Source organism: Cydia amplana, chromosome 21, assembly GCF_948474715.1.
Source record: "Cydia amplana chromosome 21, ilCydAmpl1.1, whole genome shotgun sequence".
NCBI lineage: Eukaryota > Metazoa > Arthropoda > Insecta > Lepidoptera > Tortricidae > Cydia > Cydia amplana.
The window spans coordinates 8,482,523-8,500,755 of NC_086089.1; the positions used below are offsets into that span (position 1 = coordinate 8,482,523).

The 18,233-nt window shown below is 39.5% G+C and overlaps 1 protein-coding gene across 2 annotated transcripts; it reads right to left on the reverse strand.

Moving 5' to 3' along the window:
- Positions 1-2,735: 2,735 nt before the first annotated feature.
- LOC134658259 (extracellular signal-regulated kinase 2) lies at positions 2,736-15,179 on the reverse strand. 2 transcript variants are annotated; one of them, XM_063513873.1, is made up of 8 exons: positions 14,941-15,178; positions 14,322-14,705; positions 11,805-12,011; positions 9,790-9,927; positions 8,202-8,341; positions 5,953-6,148; positions 3,975-4,127; positions 2,736-3,195 (listed from the first exon to the last, which is right to left on the reverse strand). In XM_063513873.1, exons 2-8 carry the CDS (start codon positions 14,645-14,647, stop codon positions 2,736-2,738), a joined length of 1,620 nt encoding a protein of 539 aa, XP_063369943.1. In that variant the 5' UTR covers positions 14,648-14,705; positions 14,941-15,178. The 2 variants fall into 2 exon arrangements, with proteins under 2 accessions (XP_063369943.1, XP_063369944.1); XM_063513874.1 differs by lacking the exon at positions 9,790-9,927 and having other exon boundaries at positions 14,941-15,179.
- Between the last annotated feature and the right edge of the window lie 3,054 nt (positions 15,180-18,233).

The following is an 18,233-nucleotide window of genomic DNA, read 5'->3' on the forward strand; positions in this document are numbered from 1 at the left end:
TCGTCAAGTTCTTAAATTAGTCCTATTCTGCTTTCGTCACTCATTCTACATTCGTCACAATCGTCGGTGGCTTTCAATGTAGAATGAGTGACGAAAGCAGAATAGGACTAATTTAAGAACTTGACGAAAAACGAATGGGACCACCCAAGATGATACCAAAGATTCAGGTTTGATTATCTTGTATCACGTTTTAGATTACACCCTGTATGTTAAAAAGTTTTCGTCTTAAAAATAATTTATGGTAAAAGAGCAGACAGTGTGAGCAGTGATGCAGTGCTTTATCTAGTCATCATCAGATTCTAAAAGGCGGAGATGAGATCATGAGAGCCCGCACGTCCCCATATTCCGTATATCCCTCCCGTCATATCCGCCTGGTAGAAAAATCGCGTACATTCATCTCCGCCTGAGTGGAAAGGCAGCCTAACGAGTCCATCGATTCGATACGATCGAAATAAAACAATAAAGTTAGATCATTTATTTTATTATACATGTAAATACATACAAAATCGTCATCGCAGTTACAAACAAGTTACAAAGTTACTTGAGCGCCTCCAAACTTTATACTCAATGTAAGCAAGATATTTGTGACGTTATCTATGAAAAGGGACCTTATTGTCGATGGCGGTTACGCCATTATTAACGATACTTCGATATAAATACAATGCCGCGCGACTCTGTGTGGCGTAAGCGCCATCGACAATAAGGTCCCTTTTCATAGATTATGCCCCATTTGGAGTCGAAATTAACCTTTTTCAATAGAATCTTTATAAACCTTATAAAACAAAGTCCCCCGCCGCGTCTGTCTGTTTTTGTTTGTATAATCGCGATAAACTCACAAACTACTGAACGGTTTTTCATGCGGTTTTCACCTATCAATTCTTGAGGAAGATTTAGGTGTATTTAATTTTTTATCATTTTGCGCAACCCGTGCGATGCCCGGGCGGGTCGCTAGTTTACTTATAAGAGACACTGCGACTATTGCGAGGTACCCAGAGCGCCAGGGGGCCTAGCCAAGGTAACAATCGTTGAATCGTCTATAGAAAACGCCTATCGAAACATGTATCGAAATAGTCACGTGACTTATCCCGATACATATAGTTTGTCAAAGGACTGTCTCATTTCAAACATAGACAGAGAGAATCATACTGTCTTTGTCTTACAGTAGTACTAGCACCCAAAAGAAAAGGATGAGTACTTATAGTTTTGTTTGTTCTTATTTACTGACAATTTAGTTTAACCAACTATAGTTTATTTTCGTTTAGGAACAACTCTAGGGAACAGCAGACAAATTTTGTCTGATATGTACCTACATACAAATGGTGTGAAAGCCATTTTTAATCAATAAAATTTAGAATAATGAGGTATAAATGGTATTCCCATGCCTAGACGTCCCGTTCTGTAGAAATTTTGTTCTTCAGACTTTTATGCCAAATGTATGCATATTTTGCCATGAAAAATTACAAATATTACGTACGATTCGTACGATGCACATTGAGTGCTACTTATACATATCTAAGGTGTTTAAAACTAGATTGCAATAATGTAATTACCAAATTATTTTAAGGGCCACTTGCACCACCCCACTAACCCGGGGTTAAGCAGTTAAAGCGTTAACCAAGTGTCAAATTGTACTGGTAACCATGGTACCTCCGGGTTTAACCGGGTAACTCCGGGTTAGAGGAATGGTGCAAGTGGCGCTAAGTTGATTTTGTGCTTTCATAGATCTAGTTTTAAGATCGAAATTATGACTAGAAATTATCACATTAAAATATGTCCGGTACATAACTTCAATAAATTAAATTAAAACAATTCATGCAAGTAATGAAATTAATTACATAGATATTTGATGTATAAATGAGATTTCATAGGGTGATTATATATATGTGTTCCTACTACTACTTACTTTGGAAGGACAGTAAGTTTTGAGCCATAAAATATCAGTTGAACAATGATAGTTGTAACATAATATACATTTGTGACGTTATCTATGAAAAGGGACCTTATTGTCGATACCGGTTACGCCATTATTAACGATGCTCCGATATAACTACAATGCCGCGCGACGCTGCGCGGCGTAAGCGCCATCGACACTAAGGTCCCTTTTCATAGATAATGCCCCATTTATCTATAAAATCATACAATAATCAAAAGATAAGCAATAGTTATTTTCGATACAAGTCGACACGTGTTGCGAATTACCTATTCGCACGTGTATCGAACAACGTTTTACAGTACATATGGCACTTTAAAGTTTCGACATACGCACGAAAAGTGCTATTTTACGCACTAGTGCGGAAAAGTAGCCCCATATGTACTGTAAAATAACGTTCACTTCAATTTCAACGACATGTCTGAAAGATTTTTATTACCTACAAAGTTGATGTCACACTTGACATCATTAAATATCAAAACAAGATTTCAAAATTCTCCTACTTACACAAAATGTTACATTTACACAATCATGTAAATGTGTGGATCAACTATTTCTTGTTGTTATTCTGTCCGATCACCCAAGAGACAATAGTAGCATAGTTTGTTAGAAGACATTGTACACCACTTTCTTCTGACACGCTTGGTAGACGACCCTCAATGGAAAAAGCGTGTTTGGAGAATTTAAATGCCTAAAAATCAGGTTTTAGAGAGTGACCCAGGAGAACGTAACCATGGCAACGAGCAACAAGAAAAAGTTGATTCACCCAAATATCAGAAAAAGATAAACTCATCGAAAGAATCACTTACCGTATGCTAGTACGTAAATCCATCAGCGCGCTAGCGGTTATGACCCCGTGCCGTTGATTCACCGTCTTACCATACCCGTAATCACCACCTATAGTGACCGTTGAAAAAGACGTAGAATTCCTCCTGTGAACCGAGGGTTTTTTACCACCACTCAAATACCCGGTTTCTGAAGGACTTAGTCGAGTCACTGGTTGGAAATAATCTCCATGGCAGTTGGTTGAATCCATCCAGTTATTTTGAGTGTCGAATAACTTGGTGGCCCGTAAAGGTCGTATAGCCTGGTCGGAGCGGTGCTCTTTGAGAGGCCGCTCCTTGGGTTTCGGTCTGGTCTGGTCTGCGGATATGCTGTGTTTGAGGGGGGGTTTGGTGATGGGGTAAGATTTGGAGAGTTCGGAGGTGTCGTGGCAGCTTTTGCTTGGTTTCGTTGCGTTGGAGGATAGCGTATGAGGTTTGCTGCTGAAAAAATATAATATAAGTACTTTAAGTGGTAAAATTCCAGCATTTCTGTGGATTTTGTGGCAGGGGAAAGTATTAGTTTGGGTCATTCTTCCGGTATGACTATTGCCTATTCTAAGTTTATGATTGTAAAGTTTGTCTAATAGATATCTAATACCTTTAAACGAGCAATTCTTGTATAGTTATTTATTTATATGTATATATATTTCGGGGATCTCGGGAACGGCTGTAACGATTTCGATGAAATTTGCTATATGGGGGTTTTCGGGGGTGAAAAATCGATCTAGCTAGGTTTTATCTCTGGGAAAATGCGCATTTTTTAGTTTTTATATGTTTTCCGAGCAAAGCTCGGTCTCCCAGATATTTAGATACATACTTAAAATGCAATTAGTGACTTATGGGCTATTTTATTTAAAGTCGTCTCCTACACTTTTTTTTTCAAATTTGGGATTATTTATGTTATTTCTACTCAGAATCACGAGGTCTTTTGATCCTAATACGAGAAAAATGTGTCCCAAAATTTCCATACATTTTTCGATCTTTCCATTCCGTTACCGCCATACAAAGTCTATGAAAAATGGTAACGGAATGGAAATAAAAATCCCTTTACGCGGAAGTATGTATGTATGTAAACACTTTATTGTACATAAGACAGGTTAAGATACAATTAAAAGAAAGTATACAATGTACAAAGTCGAACTTATCCCGGGGAACTTATATATAAGGGATATCTTCCAGTCAACCTTAAAGACGCGGATTTTAAAATATTTCAGAGCTACCTTGAGTGTTTCTTGGCACCGGCGTGCCCGTTGCCCCTAGCCATGATGCTGTACAGCTTGTTCCTGTAATCGTCCACGGACAGCTGCTTATCATCCCGCAGAGGAAGGAGCACATCCGAGGGTAATGTGGGTTCGTCCCGTTCGCGATGAAATCTGAAAGAATAGAACGTTCTGAACACTTTTGGTGAATGTATAGGGAGCGTCAATGATATTATCACAGACAAGACATCCTCTAGACTGAGCATAGTAACGCTACCCCCTCTGCCACTCATACGGTAGTTTTACTCCATCTTCGAGTCAATCCCGTGCCGTGATTGGTCCGTGTCTTTGAACGGACCAATCACGGCACGGGACTCGCTCACCTCGTCCCCCGCACCCCCGTATTTTTGGCAGCATCGGTTTCATGAAATAATTGCTCTAAACTCAGTCTAGAGGATTCCTAGTCTATGGATATTATACAGTGTGTAAGTCAAATACGGGCAATAAATTAAACCAGATATAGAATTTACCCGTCTTATCATTAATTAAGATGTTTTTTTAAGTTACACTTAATTATGACCCCGTGATTAATTTTTTCCACATGTACCGAGCAGCAATGTACTGTAAACATTAAGAAACAGAAGATGATAATGACATTACGAGATACGAGCTTTTCATAGTAACTGCCAACAAGCGTTGACAGTTACTTTAAAAAGCTCGTATCCCGTAACGTGTGTGGTGTATTACATTGCGGGCCGAATTATTTTGTATGGTTAAAATTTTCAATGCATTTCTAAGTAAAATCTATCTTAATATACTTTTTAGGTCCTATGCTAACCACCGTTTAAATATTCGCCCGTATTGGATTTACACACTGTAGGTATAACCATAGATAGGTTATACTCATACTTGAGGAGTACAAAAAATACTTCCATATTTATGTCTGTGCCTACGAAGAAATCTGTTATTTTTGATTAATTTTCTCATTCTATCCATCTTTGTCACACTCGTTGTTAAACATTAGGTCGTCTCTTTCTCTTTCGGTGTGCGGGAGCTCGTCAGCACGTGCACATTTCTCGCTTGTCCAGCCGCGACTAAAGGCAACTTGTCCAATTTGTCACAAGTTAAGCGCTTCAATTTTGGAACGCCTATAACCTATCTTGAGTTATAAATAATTGGGGAGCGTGCGTTAACTGTAGCCTGTAGCGGATGTAACTAAATAACTAAACTGATGCCTATAACAGGGTATTTGACTGTATTTAAAATAAATTATTTCACACTATGCATGAAATAAAGCACCAGATAATTATTAAAAAAACATAGATAAGAGTTATTTTTAAACACAATTTCTATTTAATAAATTGGATTGAAATATAAAAAGTAGGTGAGTTGACCGTGAAATCACTACACACGTTTTCATATAAATTCCATATTAGAAAATCGTTTTAACAGTTCTAAAAAAAAACCGGCCAAGTGCGAGTCGGACTAGCGCACGGAGGGTTCCGCACCATCAACAAAAAATAGAGCAAAAAAATCGTGTTTGTTGTATGGGAGCCCCCCTTAAATATTGATTTTATTTTATTTTTAGTATTTGTTGTTATAGCGGCAACAGAGATATATCATTTGTGAAAATTTCAACGGTCTAGCTATCGCGGTTCATGAGATACAGCCTGGTGACAGACGGACGGAGAGCGAAGTCTTAGTAATAGGGTCCCGTTTTTTACCCTTTGGGTACAGAACCCTAAAAATACATAGATTGCTCACTCCATACATCAGTTAGTGTACCAAAAAGACTATTAATTTCAGTGTCTACATCTAGCATCGAGTAGCGGAACTATCAGTACTGCTACTTGACAATAGATGTAGCACCGACCGAAAAGTCTTATGCTCAACAACATAAGACTTTCCGGTTGATGCTTGGTACCAAAACTGATGTATGGAGTAAGCACTCTTGTCTTGACTAGTAGGAAAGTAGTAAATTATTAGAAGTCGCACTCACTTGGCAACATATTCATGGTCCAAAGCCCTCTCCGCGCTCAGTCTCTTGGTCGGATTGAAGAGCAAGAGCCTCTGCACCATGTCGGCCGCGTCTTTGGGCGCGCAGGAGAGCAGGTTGGTGAGCGTGGGCCCGCTCGTGCTGGAGGCCTGCTCGCGGATGAGGGCGGAGCCGTATCCGTTGCATATAGAAGCGATGTCTGGGTAGTCAGTCAATCAATTGGTCAAAAGAAACAACAGTATTAACTGTAAACTATGTAATCCCATCAAAAACATTACATGTAATAAGTTTTTGGCAAAAATTTCCTTTTTGGTACAAGCTTTTATCGCTGACTGTACTTTTCTTACTACAGACAACTAATACTCATCGAGACAATTCTAAAAACCCCTAACACAATTAGGTTGCGTCGTTTCATCACAGAGTTCCTGTGGCCACCTCCGGTCTCCAATGTCTCCATCATCAGATCAGCTCGATGGTACCATAATATTGCATTGTCACCCGACTTACATGTGTATGCAAAGTTTCAGCTCAATCGGAAACCGGGAAGTGGATCAAGTTTAACTTGCAACATAGAGAAATAAGTAAGACAAGAGTGCTCACTCCATACATCAGTTCAGACTATTAATTTCAGTGTCTACATCTAGCATCGAGTAGCGGAACTATCAGTACTGCTACTTGACAATAGATGTAGCACCGACCGGAAAGTCTTATCTCAACAGCATAAGACTTTCCGGTCGGTGCTACATCTATTGTCAAGTAGCAGCACTGATAGTTCCGCTACTCGATGCTAGATGTTAGCATCTACTACGTAGACTAGACTATTAGTAGTCTTTTTGTTACTAAAACTGATGTATGGAGTGAGCACTCTATGTATTTTTTTCTCTATGACTTGCAAGATTCCATTACATAGTTAGTAACATATATAGGTCGACCTAATAAAAAGCGTGTTAAAAAGATGCAAGTCTCTCAACGCGATTCTTCTACTACAAAAAAGTTTTGAGATGTAATGTGAGACCAAGTCGGTTGTCAAAAGTCAGTGCCTGGGGGTGTTAAAACCGTATCAATCCGTATCTTTAATTTTTAATACGAATTTGACCTTACTGGGTCTAAAATTTTGAAAAAAATACACAAAATAGTTATGAATACAAAAAATGTCAGGAAAACCTATTAGAAATGTGCAGTCAAGCGTACTTATTGTACGGAACCCTTGGAACGCGAGTCAGACTCGCACTTGGCCGGTTTTTATCTATGTTTTTACTGATGGACATATTTAATTAACACGCTTTTATTAGGTCGACCTGTATGTACTTAACTAACTTATGTAATGGAATCTTGCAAGTTAAATTTGATCCACTTTCCGGTTTCCGATTGAACCGAAACTTTGCATACACATGTAAGTCGGATGACAATGCAATATTATGGTACCATCGAGCTGATCTGATGATGGAGACAGGAGGTGGCCATAGGAACTCTGTGATGAAACAACGCAACAGAGTTGTGTTTTTAGAATTATCTCGATGAGTATTAGTTGTCTGTCGTAAGAAAAGTACGATAAAAGCTTGTACCAAAAACGAAATTTTTGCCATAAACTTATTTTGTACTAAGAATAGAGTTCTGGGTGCCTAATCCAAAGCCAAGATGCCAATCGTTTACGCCCCGTAGCGAACGAAACGCTAATGTGTCTGTCGCACTAATATGGAAGAGTGATAAAGAGATGACCGTATCGGTCGTGCAAATGATTGTTATCTTGGCCATAGAGAAAAAAAATACATAGAGTGCTCACTCCATACATCAGTTTTAGTAACAAAAAGACTATTAGCATCTAGCATCGAGTAGCGGAACTATCAGTACTGCTACTTGACAATAGATGTAGCACCGACCGGAAAGTCTTATGCTGTTGAGATAAGACTTTCCGGTCGGTGCTACATCTATTGTCAAGTAGCAGTACTGATAGTTCCGCTACTCGATGCTAGATGTAGACACTGAAATTAATAGTCTGAACTGATGTATGGAGTGAGCACTCTTGTCTTACTTATTTCTCTATGTCCAAAGCCAAGATGCCAATCGTTTACGCCCCGTAGCAAACGAAACGCTAATGTCTCTGTCGCACTAATATGGAAGAGGGATGACCGTATCGTTCGCTACGGCGCGAATGTTTGGTATCTTGGCTAGGCGCCCTGGAATCAGAAATCAGAAATATTTATTGTATAAACTGTAACCAACTGTGCGTGTAACTGATGTAACCAAGTTACCGTCTAGTGAAGGCCGCGGCAGGGCCGCCATGATACGCTCCACTTGGTTGACGGTGGACGTGCCCGGGAACAGCGGGTGGCCCGTCAGCATCTCCCCCAGGATACAGCCGAGAGACCACATGTCGATGCCTTTTGTGTAACTGTTTACACGAATATCATAAAAAATGTACACTTATTAACCGGATAAACCTGGAGTTACCATAGTTAGCAGTACAAATTGACACTTGGTTAACGGTTTAACCGCTTAACCCCGGGTTAGTGCGATGGTGCAAGTGGGCCTTAATGTCTCTCACACGCCAACATACATTCATAGTTATTTGTTTCACTCGGGGGCAAAGTTGTTGTTTAACCGCTCGTGCTAATATTGATACGCGAGCAAGCGAAAGATTCCAAAATTGAAGCACGAGCATAGCGAGTGGTTCGAAAAATGGAGTCTTGAGCGTTGCGAGGGTTTCAAACCACGAGGGTTAAACAAAATTTGGCCCCGAGTGAAACACAAAATTTTTCACCACACCAACCCGAAGCAAATATTAAATGTAAAATATCAAATCCAAATGAATGTTATTAAATATTTATCATCCAAAATCATCATTTAAAAGTCAATTCTACCAGCAAACATAAGAAATAACTCAAAATTTGCATTTGATTACTTTGCCTCGCATGTAAGCCTTTCCGAGCTGGTGTGGTGAAAAAGTATCTATCCAGAGTCCGCGAGTTCAAGTCTCACCCAAGACAGTAATGTTAAATGTATTTATGTTTTGTTATTTGACTTTTAATTTTATTCTAAGGTTAATATAGTAGGGGAGCCCAAGAGGGGATTTTTGTGTTTACTCGAGCGCGTCAGATTAAGATATGAGTGATATCTTGCTACTCCGTGTAGTCTACCTTTTAGCCATCTATGTTGAGCCCTTGGTTGGTGGGGGGTTGGTGGGGGGTTGGTGGGGGGTTGCTAGGGGTTGGTGGGGGGTTCAACAAATTGTTAAGCAGGTTGTGGATTTGGTCATATTAGTCCAAATTAACGCTATAATTGTGCTATTACTAAATCTGTTAATTATTTGCACGCATTTCCTTAATCTGACGGTTACAATGTAAAAAATTAAAAAAAGGATTAACGTGGACAAAAACGACCAAACCCACAAACTGCTTAACGATTTTTTAACCCTCCACCAACCTCCCGAAATTTAAAAAAAAAATTCTCTCGCTCGCTGGAAAAAAAGCTTTAGGTATATAACTTTTTTTTGTTCTTATCATCTAATATTTCGATTCCAATAGGTCTGTACGACGCTCGAATAAGTACACATTTATACTCGTTCAAGCAAATCTTGTCAGTAGAAAAAGGCGGCAGATTTGAAAAATCACGGGTTGGCAACACTACGTTTGAATTATTCGAAAATCGCGTGTCATTTATATCTTATCTGTGGAACCTGTTTTGTTTGCATTTCATCGATGTTCGATGTACATTGCTGCTTTTTGTTCGTTTCCTAGGGATACCATACTTTAGTTTGCTTTACATTGCTACTGAGTCTACTGACATATCCGGCTTGACAGACTATAGCATCGTCGGCTCCCCAACTATAAGAAGACTTACTTCCGGCTAGCTATAAGTATTTCGGGGGCCCTGTACCAGCGAGTGGCTACGTAGTCTGTCAGACAGGGGTCTGCGCTCTCGCCACCAGAGTACAGGCTCGATACTGAGCGGGCCAGCCCGAAGTCTGCTAGTTTAACTCTGAAAAAAAAAACTGTAATTAAAGCCGTACCAGAGGACGCGTACGTCACTGATATGTGTTAATTTGTTAAATATTGAAATTAACGCCATCTACCCGACAGTAGGCCAAAGGTTATGGCGCCATCGCTCGAAAAGAAGAACACACTTTTGGCCTACTCTCGGGTAGATGGCGTTAATTTCAATATTGAGCAAATTAACACATAAACTTAGAATAAATTTATTAGTGGAAAAATTACTGTCTTGGGTGAGACTTGACCCAAGACACCCAAGACAGTAATTTTTCCACTTTTAAATTTATTCTAAGCTTAATAGCATCGGTCGCAGACGTTTCTGCTTGTTAAAAAATTAAATTAACACATATCATCACTGACTTAATATAAAAGAAATAGACACACAAAGCAGAACAAAAACGTCAACAAATGTGGAGCAGAATGACATTTCGCACCATTTGCATTGATGATAAAAACGCTTACGTAAATTTTGAGTCAAGATAAATGTTTCGTACAGAAAAGAGCTTAATGTCGTAAGCATTAAGTGTCAAATTTGCAAACAACCAACACTGTTAAAAAAAATTGTCCGATGGCACTAAACGTAACGTGTTTACGTCAAACAAGTCAAACGAGAATAATGAACGAATGGAGTCACTTTGGTACACTTTAATAACTGTGTATTTTAGGTCTACATTTACTCATGGCACGGGTGCACGGGGACATTTAGGTACTGATTGGATTTTTTTTATAAAGTCCATACTTTATAACATCCTGTGGTTGTCACTGTGTTCAGACAGGTTTAGCATTTACAGTTAGTCGATACAAGCCCTTATTGGTGGATATGTCGGAAACAGGGAAATGGGCCGAACACACACAAGTGCCGTTTTGCCTTGTTTAAAACTGCATCACCCCTATCTCTTGCTATAATTAAATAGCAGTCCACTTTGCACGTCGCATGTTTTCTTGGAAATCTTGAATTTAAACATAATATTATTCCTTACGAATTCCATATAAAAATATAAAAAAATATTGACCTCACATCGACTCATTAGATTTTTGTTCCTTGACATCCCTTCTTTGGTACTAACAAATTAATTTATTCAAAACCATAAGATTACCACCAGATTACATAAATTATGTAATGCTATCCCAAGAACTAACCGAAAGAAATACATTCCATCCTTTTTCCTTGTTTTATCATTGTTATTTTTACATATTTCAACGGCACATTTCGTAATTGTTGACAACTTCACATTTGAACGTTTCAAACAAGACTAAACGAAAAAGTAACGCGTGATCTGTTTTAACGTTACTTTTGTGGGGCAATTTTTTGCGGCTGATTGGGTATCCGGGCTCAGCACGGTTCCATTTTTATCCACTATCACTAAGCCCGTCACTTTCGCACTTACATACTTGTTAGAACGTGACAGGCATGGTGATAAATGATAAAACTGCGACCGTGCTACTAGGGCTGTTCTTTATTCTATATCATTGCATATCATTGAAAGAATACGGCTCAAAAGTCAAATGGCGTTCTAACAGTTTTAATCTTTTGTCAAAAGATGGCAGTGAATTTACTGTGGCTACATAATTTACTTTGACAATCCGCCTCTATTTTCAAATTAACTTTACAGTACATATGGTGCTACTTTCCTGAACTAGTGCGGGAAATAGCACTTTCCTTGCGTATGTCGAAAGTTTAAAGTGCCATATGTACTGTAAAACGTTGTACGAGACACGTGCGAATACAAATTCGCAACTCGTGTCGATTTAAAACACTCCATTCGGTCGTGTTTTAATTTATCGCCACTCGTTACGAATTTCCTCTTTTCCGCACTTGTATCGTAAATAACTGACTGTTTTAGACTGGTATATGACTTGACTCACCTACAAGCGCTGTCAATAAGCACGTTGCTGGGTTTCTGGTCCCTGTGTATAACGTTCCCTGAGTGTATGTACTTGGTGGCTTTCAACATCTGGTACATAATGTACCGCTTGTGTATGTCCTTGAGTATGTTGCCTCGTTTGATCACGTTGTGGAGGTCCGTTTCCATGTATTCGAAGCCGAGGTAGATGTCGCGGTTGTTTAGGGCTCTGGAAATGGGGCATTATCTATGAAAAGGGACCTTATTGTCGATGGCGCCGCCGCACAGCGTCGCGCGGCATTATATTTATATCGGAGCATCGTTAATAATGGCGTAAGCGCCGTCGACAATAAGGTCCTTTCATAGAGAACGTCACAAATGTTCTTACAACTTAGAGAATTGACTCGGGAAAATACTGTTTCCCAAAAAATTATGATCTTTAATGGGGTTGGCGACTGTCAAAGGTTTGCATAGATGCCATCATAGCTTGCCCCTTTTTCTATGGGATTTGGCTTAAAGGGCTGGCATCCAGGGCATAAAATACTCCATTAAAAAAAACATAAATTTGACACACAACACGACCTACCTACAACATTCAGTAAACTAAGCATTTGCCGCGCGAGATAACGCATAACGCATCCTCGCAGAGGCAGCTCGCATAGTTAAGACACGATTCATAGAGTAGCTTAGATATGACAACATAGGAATCTACGTATACCCTCAGCCTCAATCACGTCAAACGAATCCGGTACCGTGCGCGTTGGAGAGTTTTGCCATCTTGTGGCCTGAATCGGACACATAAACATGTAAATTGCCAAAGCAAGTGCTACCATCTACACTTCTCGTACGTTTTCTTGTGCATATTAGGTTCTGCCATCTTGTGGGCTACATCGGAAGTATTACCTTCATATTTACCCCTCGCGCCAAAAATCTGACGGTTCCTGTGCTGCCCCCTATAGTTTATGCACGCTCGAGCTATGGGAGGGAATGTACCGCGCTGTGGTACCGATCATTGTGGAGAATGCCTGCAATTCCTCGGCGTTCGTGTACCTACTATTACTACATTGTATAAAACAAAGTCGCTTCCCGCTGTCTGTCCTTATGTACGTAGGTTGCCCTGAAAGTTTCGGGAATTGGAAAAAATACGCGTTTAAATGAAATAAAAGTACTTTTATTGTTTTTCAAAGTATTCTCCTTTGTGTTTAATGCACTTTTTCATTCTCTGAAACCAGTTTTCAAAACAGTTATTGAACTCTGAACTGGGGGTTGACGAAATGGCCATTTTATAAGCGTGGACTGCTTCTTCCGCGGTCTGAAAACGCTGACCACGCAACCGATTCTTTATTTTCGGGAAAGTAAAAAAATCGTTGGGACTTAGGTCGGGGCTGTACGGAGGATGGTCCAGTAATTCGACTTTTTCGCCCTTCAGATAGTCGTTTGTTTTCTGAGCAGTATGAGGGCTGGCATTATCATGGTGTAGTATAATACGGCGGTTAGGGTTATTTTTTCGCAGTTCAGCAAAAACAATCGGTAAACAAACGCCTATATACCAATCGGCATTGACAGTTCTTCGATCTTCAAGAGCAATAGTCGCCACGTGACCCGATTTGGAGACAAACGTGGCTACCATTTTTTTGATCGTGCTGCGAGAACGAACAACTTTTGTTGGCTTCGGCTCGTCTTCGTAAACCCATACTCGAGATTGGTTTTTGGATTCAGGCTCATATGCGTAAATCCATGACTCGTCACCTGACACAATACTAAAAACGGCAGTTGAGCTTCCTCCATTAAATCTTTTTAGGGTTTTGTGGCACCAATTGACACGGACCGTTTTCTGCTCGTCAGATAACAAGTGAGGAATCCACCGGGAAAACAACTTCCGCACGCCCAACTCTTGCTGTAAAATAACTTGTACCTGACTCATTCCAATGCCTAAAGTCTCCTGAATTTCCCGATATGTAACATGCCTATCTTCTTTTATCAGTTGGCGAACAACATCGATGTTTTGATCGGTAACGGCAGTTTTCGGTCGACCCTCACGTACGTCATCCGCAAGAGACACACGGCCACGTTGAAATTCCGAATACCACCTGTATATTGTCGTCTTCGAAGGTGCTTCACTACTAAAAGCAATAGTCAATCGGTCTCCACATTGTTGTTGTGTTAATCCACTTTTAAAGTCATAATAAATCATTGCTCTAAAACTTTCGCGGGACAGCTCCATTTTCACCAGCGACTCAACGACTTTAAAAAACAATTGAAAATAGAACATTGTTTTTTTTTTCTAAGTGGCCAGTGTTTTCGAATAATGAGACTATGCTTGTAACAAAGAGGTATAACACATGTCAAATATACGTTCCTAAGTATGCAATTCCCGAAACTTTCAGGGCAACCTACGTATGCTTAGATCTTTAAAAGTACGCAACGGATTTTGATGCGGTTTTTTAATAGATAGAGTGATTCAAGAGGAAGGTTTATGTATAATTTGTTAAACTGTGCGAAGCCGGGGCGGGTCGCTAGTCTTAAAATTAACACTAACCTGTGTATACTATGTAGCTTCACAATATTGGGATGATTCCTGAATGATTGCAAAAATATAATTTCTCTGAAAGTCCTTTGAGCATCCGTCTGGTTACGAAAGGCATCGAAAATCTTCTTGATTGCCACCACATCCTTACTTTTTTTATCTATGGCTTTCCATACTATACCATACGCGCCTTTGCCAAGTCTCTTTTTTATTTCAAACCTCTTTAGTATATGCTCGTCTATTTCAGACATATTTTTATCTGGACTCTTCTTTTGTACCAGTTTTTGTATAGTGCCATCCTTTTTCTTATCATCTTTTTTAATTTGCGTTTGGTTCATTGAGATTTAATTTGTAAAGTTTGTAAATTTTGCTCCGTTTGTACTGCGAGACTCTGATCTATAATCGAAATGGAATGTGAACGTCTGGATTACGATTTGGCGAATGTGCAAGATAGGCATAAAATATTCAAATTGGTTTGACGATATCCTAATTTGCATATGGAAAGCACGAGGACCATCAATTTATATTTATTGATCACAATACACTAAGCAACCGGAAAGGATCGATAAAATTTTCGCCGATCTACATTTGAAATTCGAATATTTAACGGATAACGATTCAGAATACTCACAAGATAAAGCTTCCTAATTTACTTTACGCATCTTATCTTACACTTTCACAATAAAACTTGGTTTTTCCTAGATACGTAAACAATAGTGAATTTTTGGTTTGAAATTCTGGCAGCAGAGTTTCATTTGTTTACAGCGCCCAAACAACTGTGTGTTACCATGGTAACCAGTTGTCAACTAACGCTAGTAATGAGGTAAGTTATGTGTAATCGATATTTTCCCACAATCGAAGTCGATTGTATCATGATTAATTGACGTTTCATGACAAGAGTAAAATTATTTGTTTGGAATGGTTTGGAATTAGGACACGAAAGGTCGTATATTTGGACGGTGACCTTCATGCTATAAGTTTTCTTGGCAATCAGCTCTAGCAATATTGCGAAATATTGTTCATCCTCGCCTAGAAATTTAGCGTTTTAAGTAAGCACTAGGGCTTCCAAATACCGGACTTCTCACAATACCGGTATTAATACCGAAACTGTCTTCATCAATACCGGGATCCCGGGATCCCGGTATTGGATATGAATCGCTTAAAAATATATAGTTTTATTAGAAAGGCTTACTGGAATACCAGATATGTCCTAAAAGCTATTACAACAACAAACAATCAATGCCGCCATCTGCAATAATTTTATTTCACACTCCAGGTTGGCGATAATTTTATCCAATTTGTTGACTTCACCTCACCAGTCACATTTGTAGTCCAACTTAACCAACCAGACAACTTTTTTTCATATTTCCGTCAAAATTGGTTTGCGATTATTACAGTTATCCTTGCTCTTTCGTTTTATTTTTTGATAAAATTATAAGAACTAATTATGTTAATGTTAATGTCACTATCATCATATTCATCACTCACATAACTTCAGGATTCATCCACCACCAACCACCAAATATTTATCTGACGCATTAGGCAACGATCTTGTTTTAATAATAAAATGCGGACTAGAGACCAGTTAGAGTTAGACCAAGTAAAGTCTGCAACGATCTTGATAGCATACGCAGTACGCAGTGCAAGTGTCATTTGTACGTCATAATTTCATAGAAGTTTGACGTTTAATATAACACTTGCACTGCGCGTGCTATCAAAATCGTTGCAGACTTTTCTTGGTCTAACTCTAGATGCGTCTGACGTTTAGTAAGCTTTTTGATACAGCCGAATATAATGGATTTAAAGGGTTTATACTGCACATTTCCCTCATTTTTAAAATACCGGGATCCCGGTATTGCCTTTAAAAATACCGGTATTGAAAAATGCGTTTAAAAAGACGGGATCCCGGGATCCCGAAATACCGGGATCCCGGTATTGGAAGCCCTAGTAAGCACATAAGTAATGTATTTGAATACGAGAAAACATTATATTTCCTTTTTATAATACTGTTCTTCTTCCTTGTCGTAACCTCAAGGCTGAGGGACGTGACGATTGTGGGCACTCTTCACCAGTGCTCTCCAGGCCGCTCTGTCCTGGGCTCAGTGCATGCTAGCCAATGATATTATATAACCATAGATAGGTTATACTCATATACTGGATCAACCAAATCTTGTCAGTAGTAAAAGGCGGCAAATTTGAAAAATCGCGGGTTAGCAACACTGTGTTCGAATAATTCCAAAATCGCGTGTCATCTGTGTGTTATCTGTGGAATGTGGATCGTGAATGACAGCTATCATCTTATTGTTTAAATTCTGAATCGTTTCTATTTCAAGAGAAATTTCTGCTGTCACCATTAAATACCAAGATTATGCATGACCTCAAGCAAAGCTAAGGTGCCTACAATGTACAATCATACTCGTTGACGGTAAACATTACTAAAATTTGAGGTTATGATAATTCACTCGAACTGACGTATGAAAGGCGGAAAAATAAACACGTCGTGTTCGATGTACATTGCTGCTTTTCCTAGCGCAATTCTGCTCTTTGAGTGTTACATGGTGTTACCCTACTTTAATTTGCAGTACATTGCTACTGACAAGATTTGCTTGACGCACTATACTTAAGGAGCACAAAAAATACTTCCATATTTATTTCTGTGCCTACGAAGAAATCTGTTATTTTTGATTAATTTTCTCATTCCATCCATCTTAGTCACACTCGTTGTTAAACATAAAGTCGTCTCTTTCTCTTTCGGTGTGCGGGAGCTCGTTAGCACGTGCACATTTCTCGCTTGTCCAGCCGCGTCTAAAGGCAACTTGTCCAATTTGTCACAAGTTATGCGCTTCAATTTTGGAACGCCTATAACCTATCTTGAGTTATAAATCATTGATGCTAGCCTGCAGTGTGGCGTTTGTCACCAACGTTATTCTGTCCGCCCAACGTGTGGACATACGTCCATCCCTACGCTTCCTTGCCATGCGGCCAGTCATAATAAGCTTTTCCAAGCTATCTGGCCCTGTCCTGCTCAGATGGCCGAAGAAGCCAAGTACACGTTGGGAGCAAACAGTGGAGAGCCTCGTTCTTATATTCAGTTCGTCGAGAATAGATGCATTTGTACGGCGTTCAGTCCATGAGATCCAGAGCATTCTCCGCCAGCACCACATCTCGAACGCATCTATCCTACGACGGGTTTCGGTTTTGATGGTCCAGGTTTCTGACGCGTACAAAAAGAGGGTCCGCATTAGTCTGATCTTTGTTTTGCGGTTTATGCTTCTGTTCTCCCATATTTTCTCGAGTCTTTTCTCCGCAGCTTTGGTCATCTGTGCTCTTCTAATGACCTCTTGACCGCATTCCCCATTGTCGGTTATTTGCGATCCCAGGTACACAAACTTGTGTACCACCTCCAGATCGTGCAACTCGTTTGTTCTGTTCATTTTCCCAGGACGATCAATAAACATCAACTTCGTCTTGCTTCTATTGATTCTTCTATTGATAATACTGTTACAGTATTTTAATGCTTTTTATATTTAGGATCGTGTCATTTATTTATTATTGTGAATATAAGAAGCTGTATTTATTATTTTATGACCTACAATTTATCGTTATCGTTAATACAAGTTCCGATCGGAATAGAAAACTGGGGGCCTGAGGGCCTACCGCGAACCACGTTCGACGTGTTGCCTCCCTGTCACACTTACGTACGAATTTAGAAGTACGACAGAGAGGCAACACGTCGAACGTGGTTCGCGGTAAGCCTTCTGCCGCGAAAACCAAAATGCGTAATTTGCAGGGATCTTTCTCTTACTTATACTCCTATGAAGGCGTAATTAGAGTGACAGAGAAAGATGCCCGCAATTTGCGAACTTTGATTTTCGCGGTTATAGCCCAGTTATAAAATTTGAGTTTAAAAGAGATCCATAAAAA

Coding starts and splice junctions, on each gene's coding strand:
- LOC134658259 (XM_063513873.1), bottom strand. CDS start 14,647: ATGAACCAAACGCAAATTAAAAAAGATGATAAGAAAAAGGATGGCACT. Junction 6,149..8,201: donor GCCGCGGCCTTCACTAGACG/GTAACTTGGTTA, acceptor CTGACTACCCAG/ACATCGCTTCTATATGCAAC. Junction 3,196..3,974: donor GGTGCCAAGAAACACTCAAG/GTAGCTCTGAAA, acceptor ATATTTTTTCAG/CAGCAAACCTCATACGCTAT.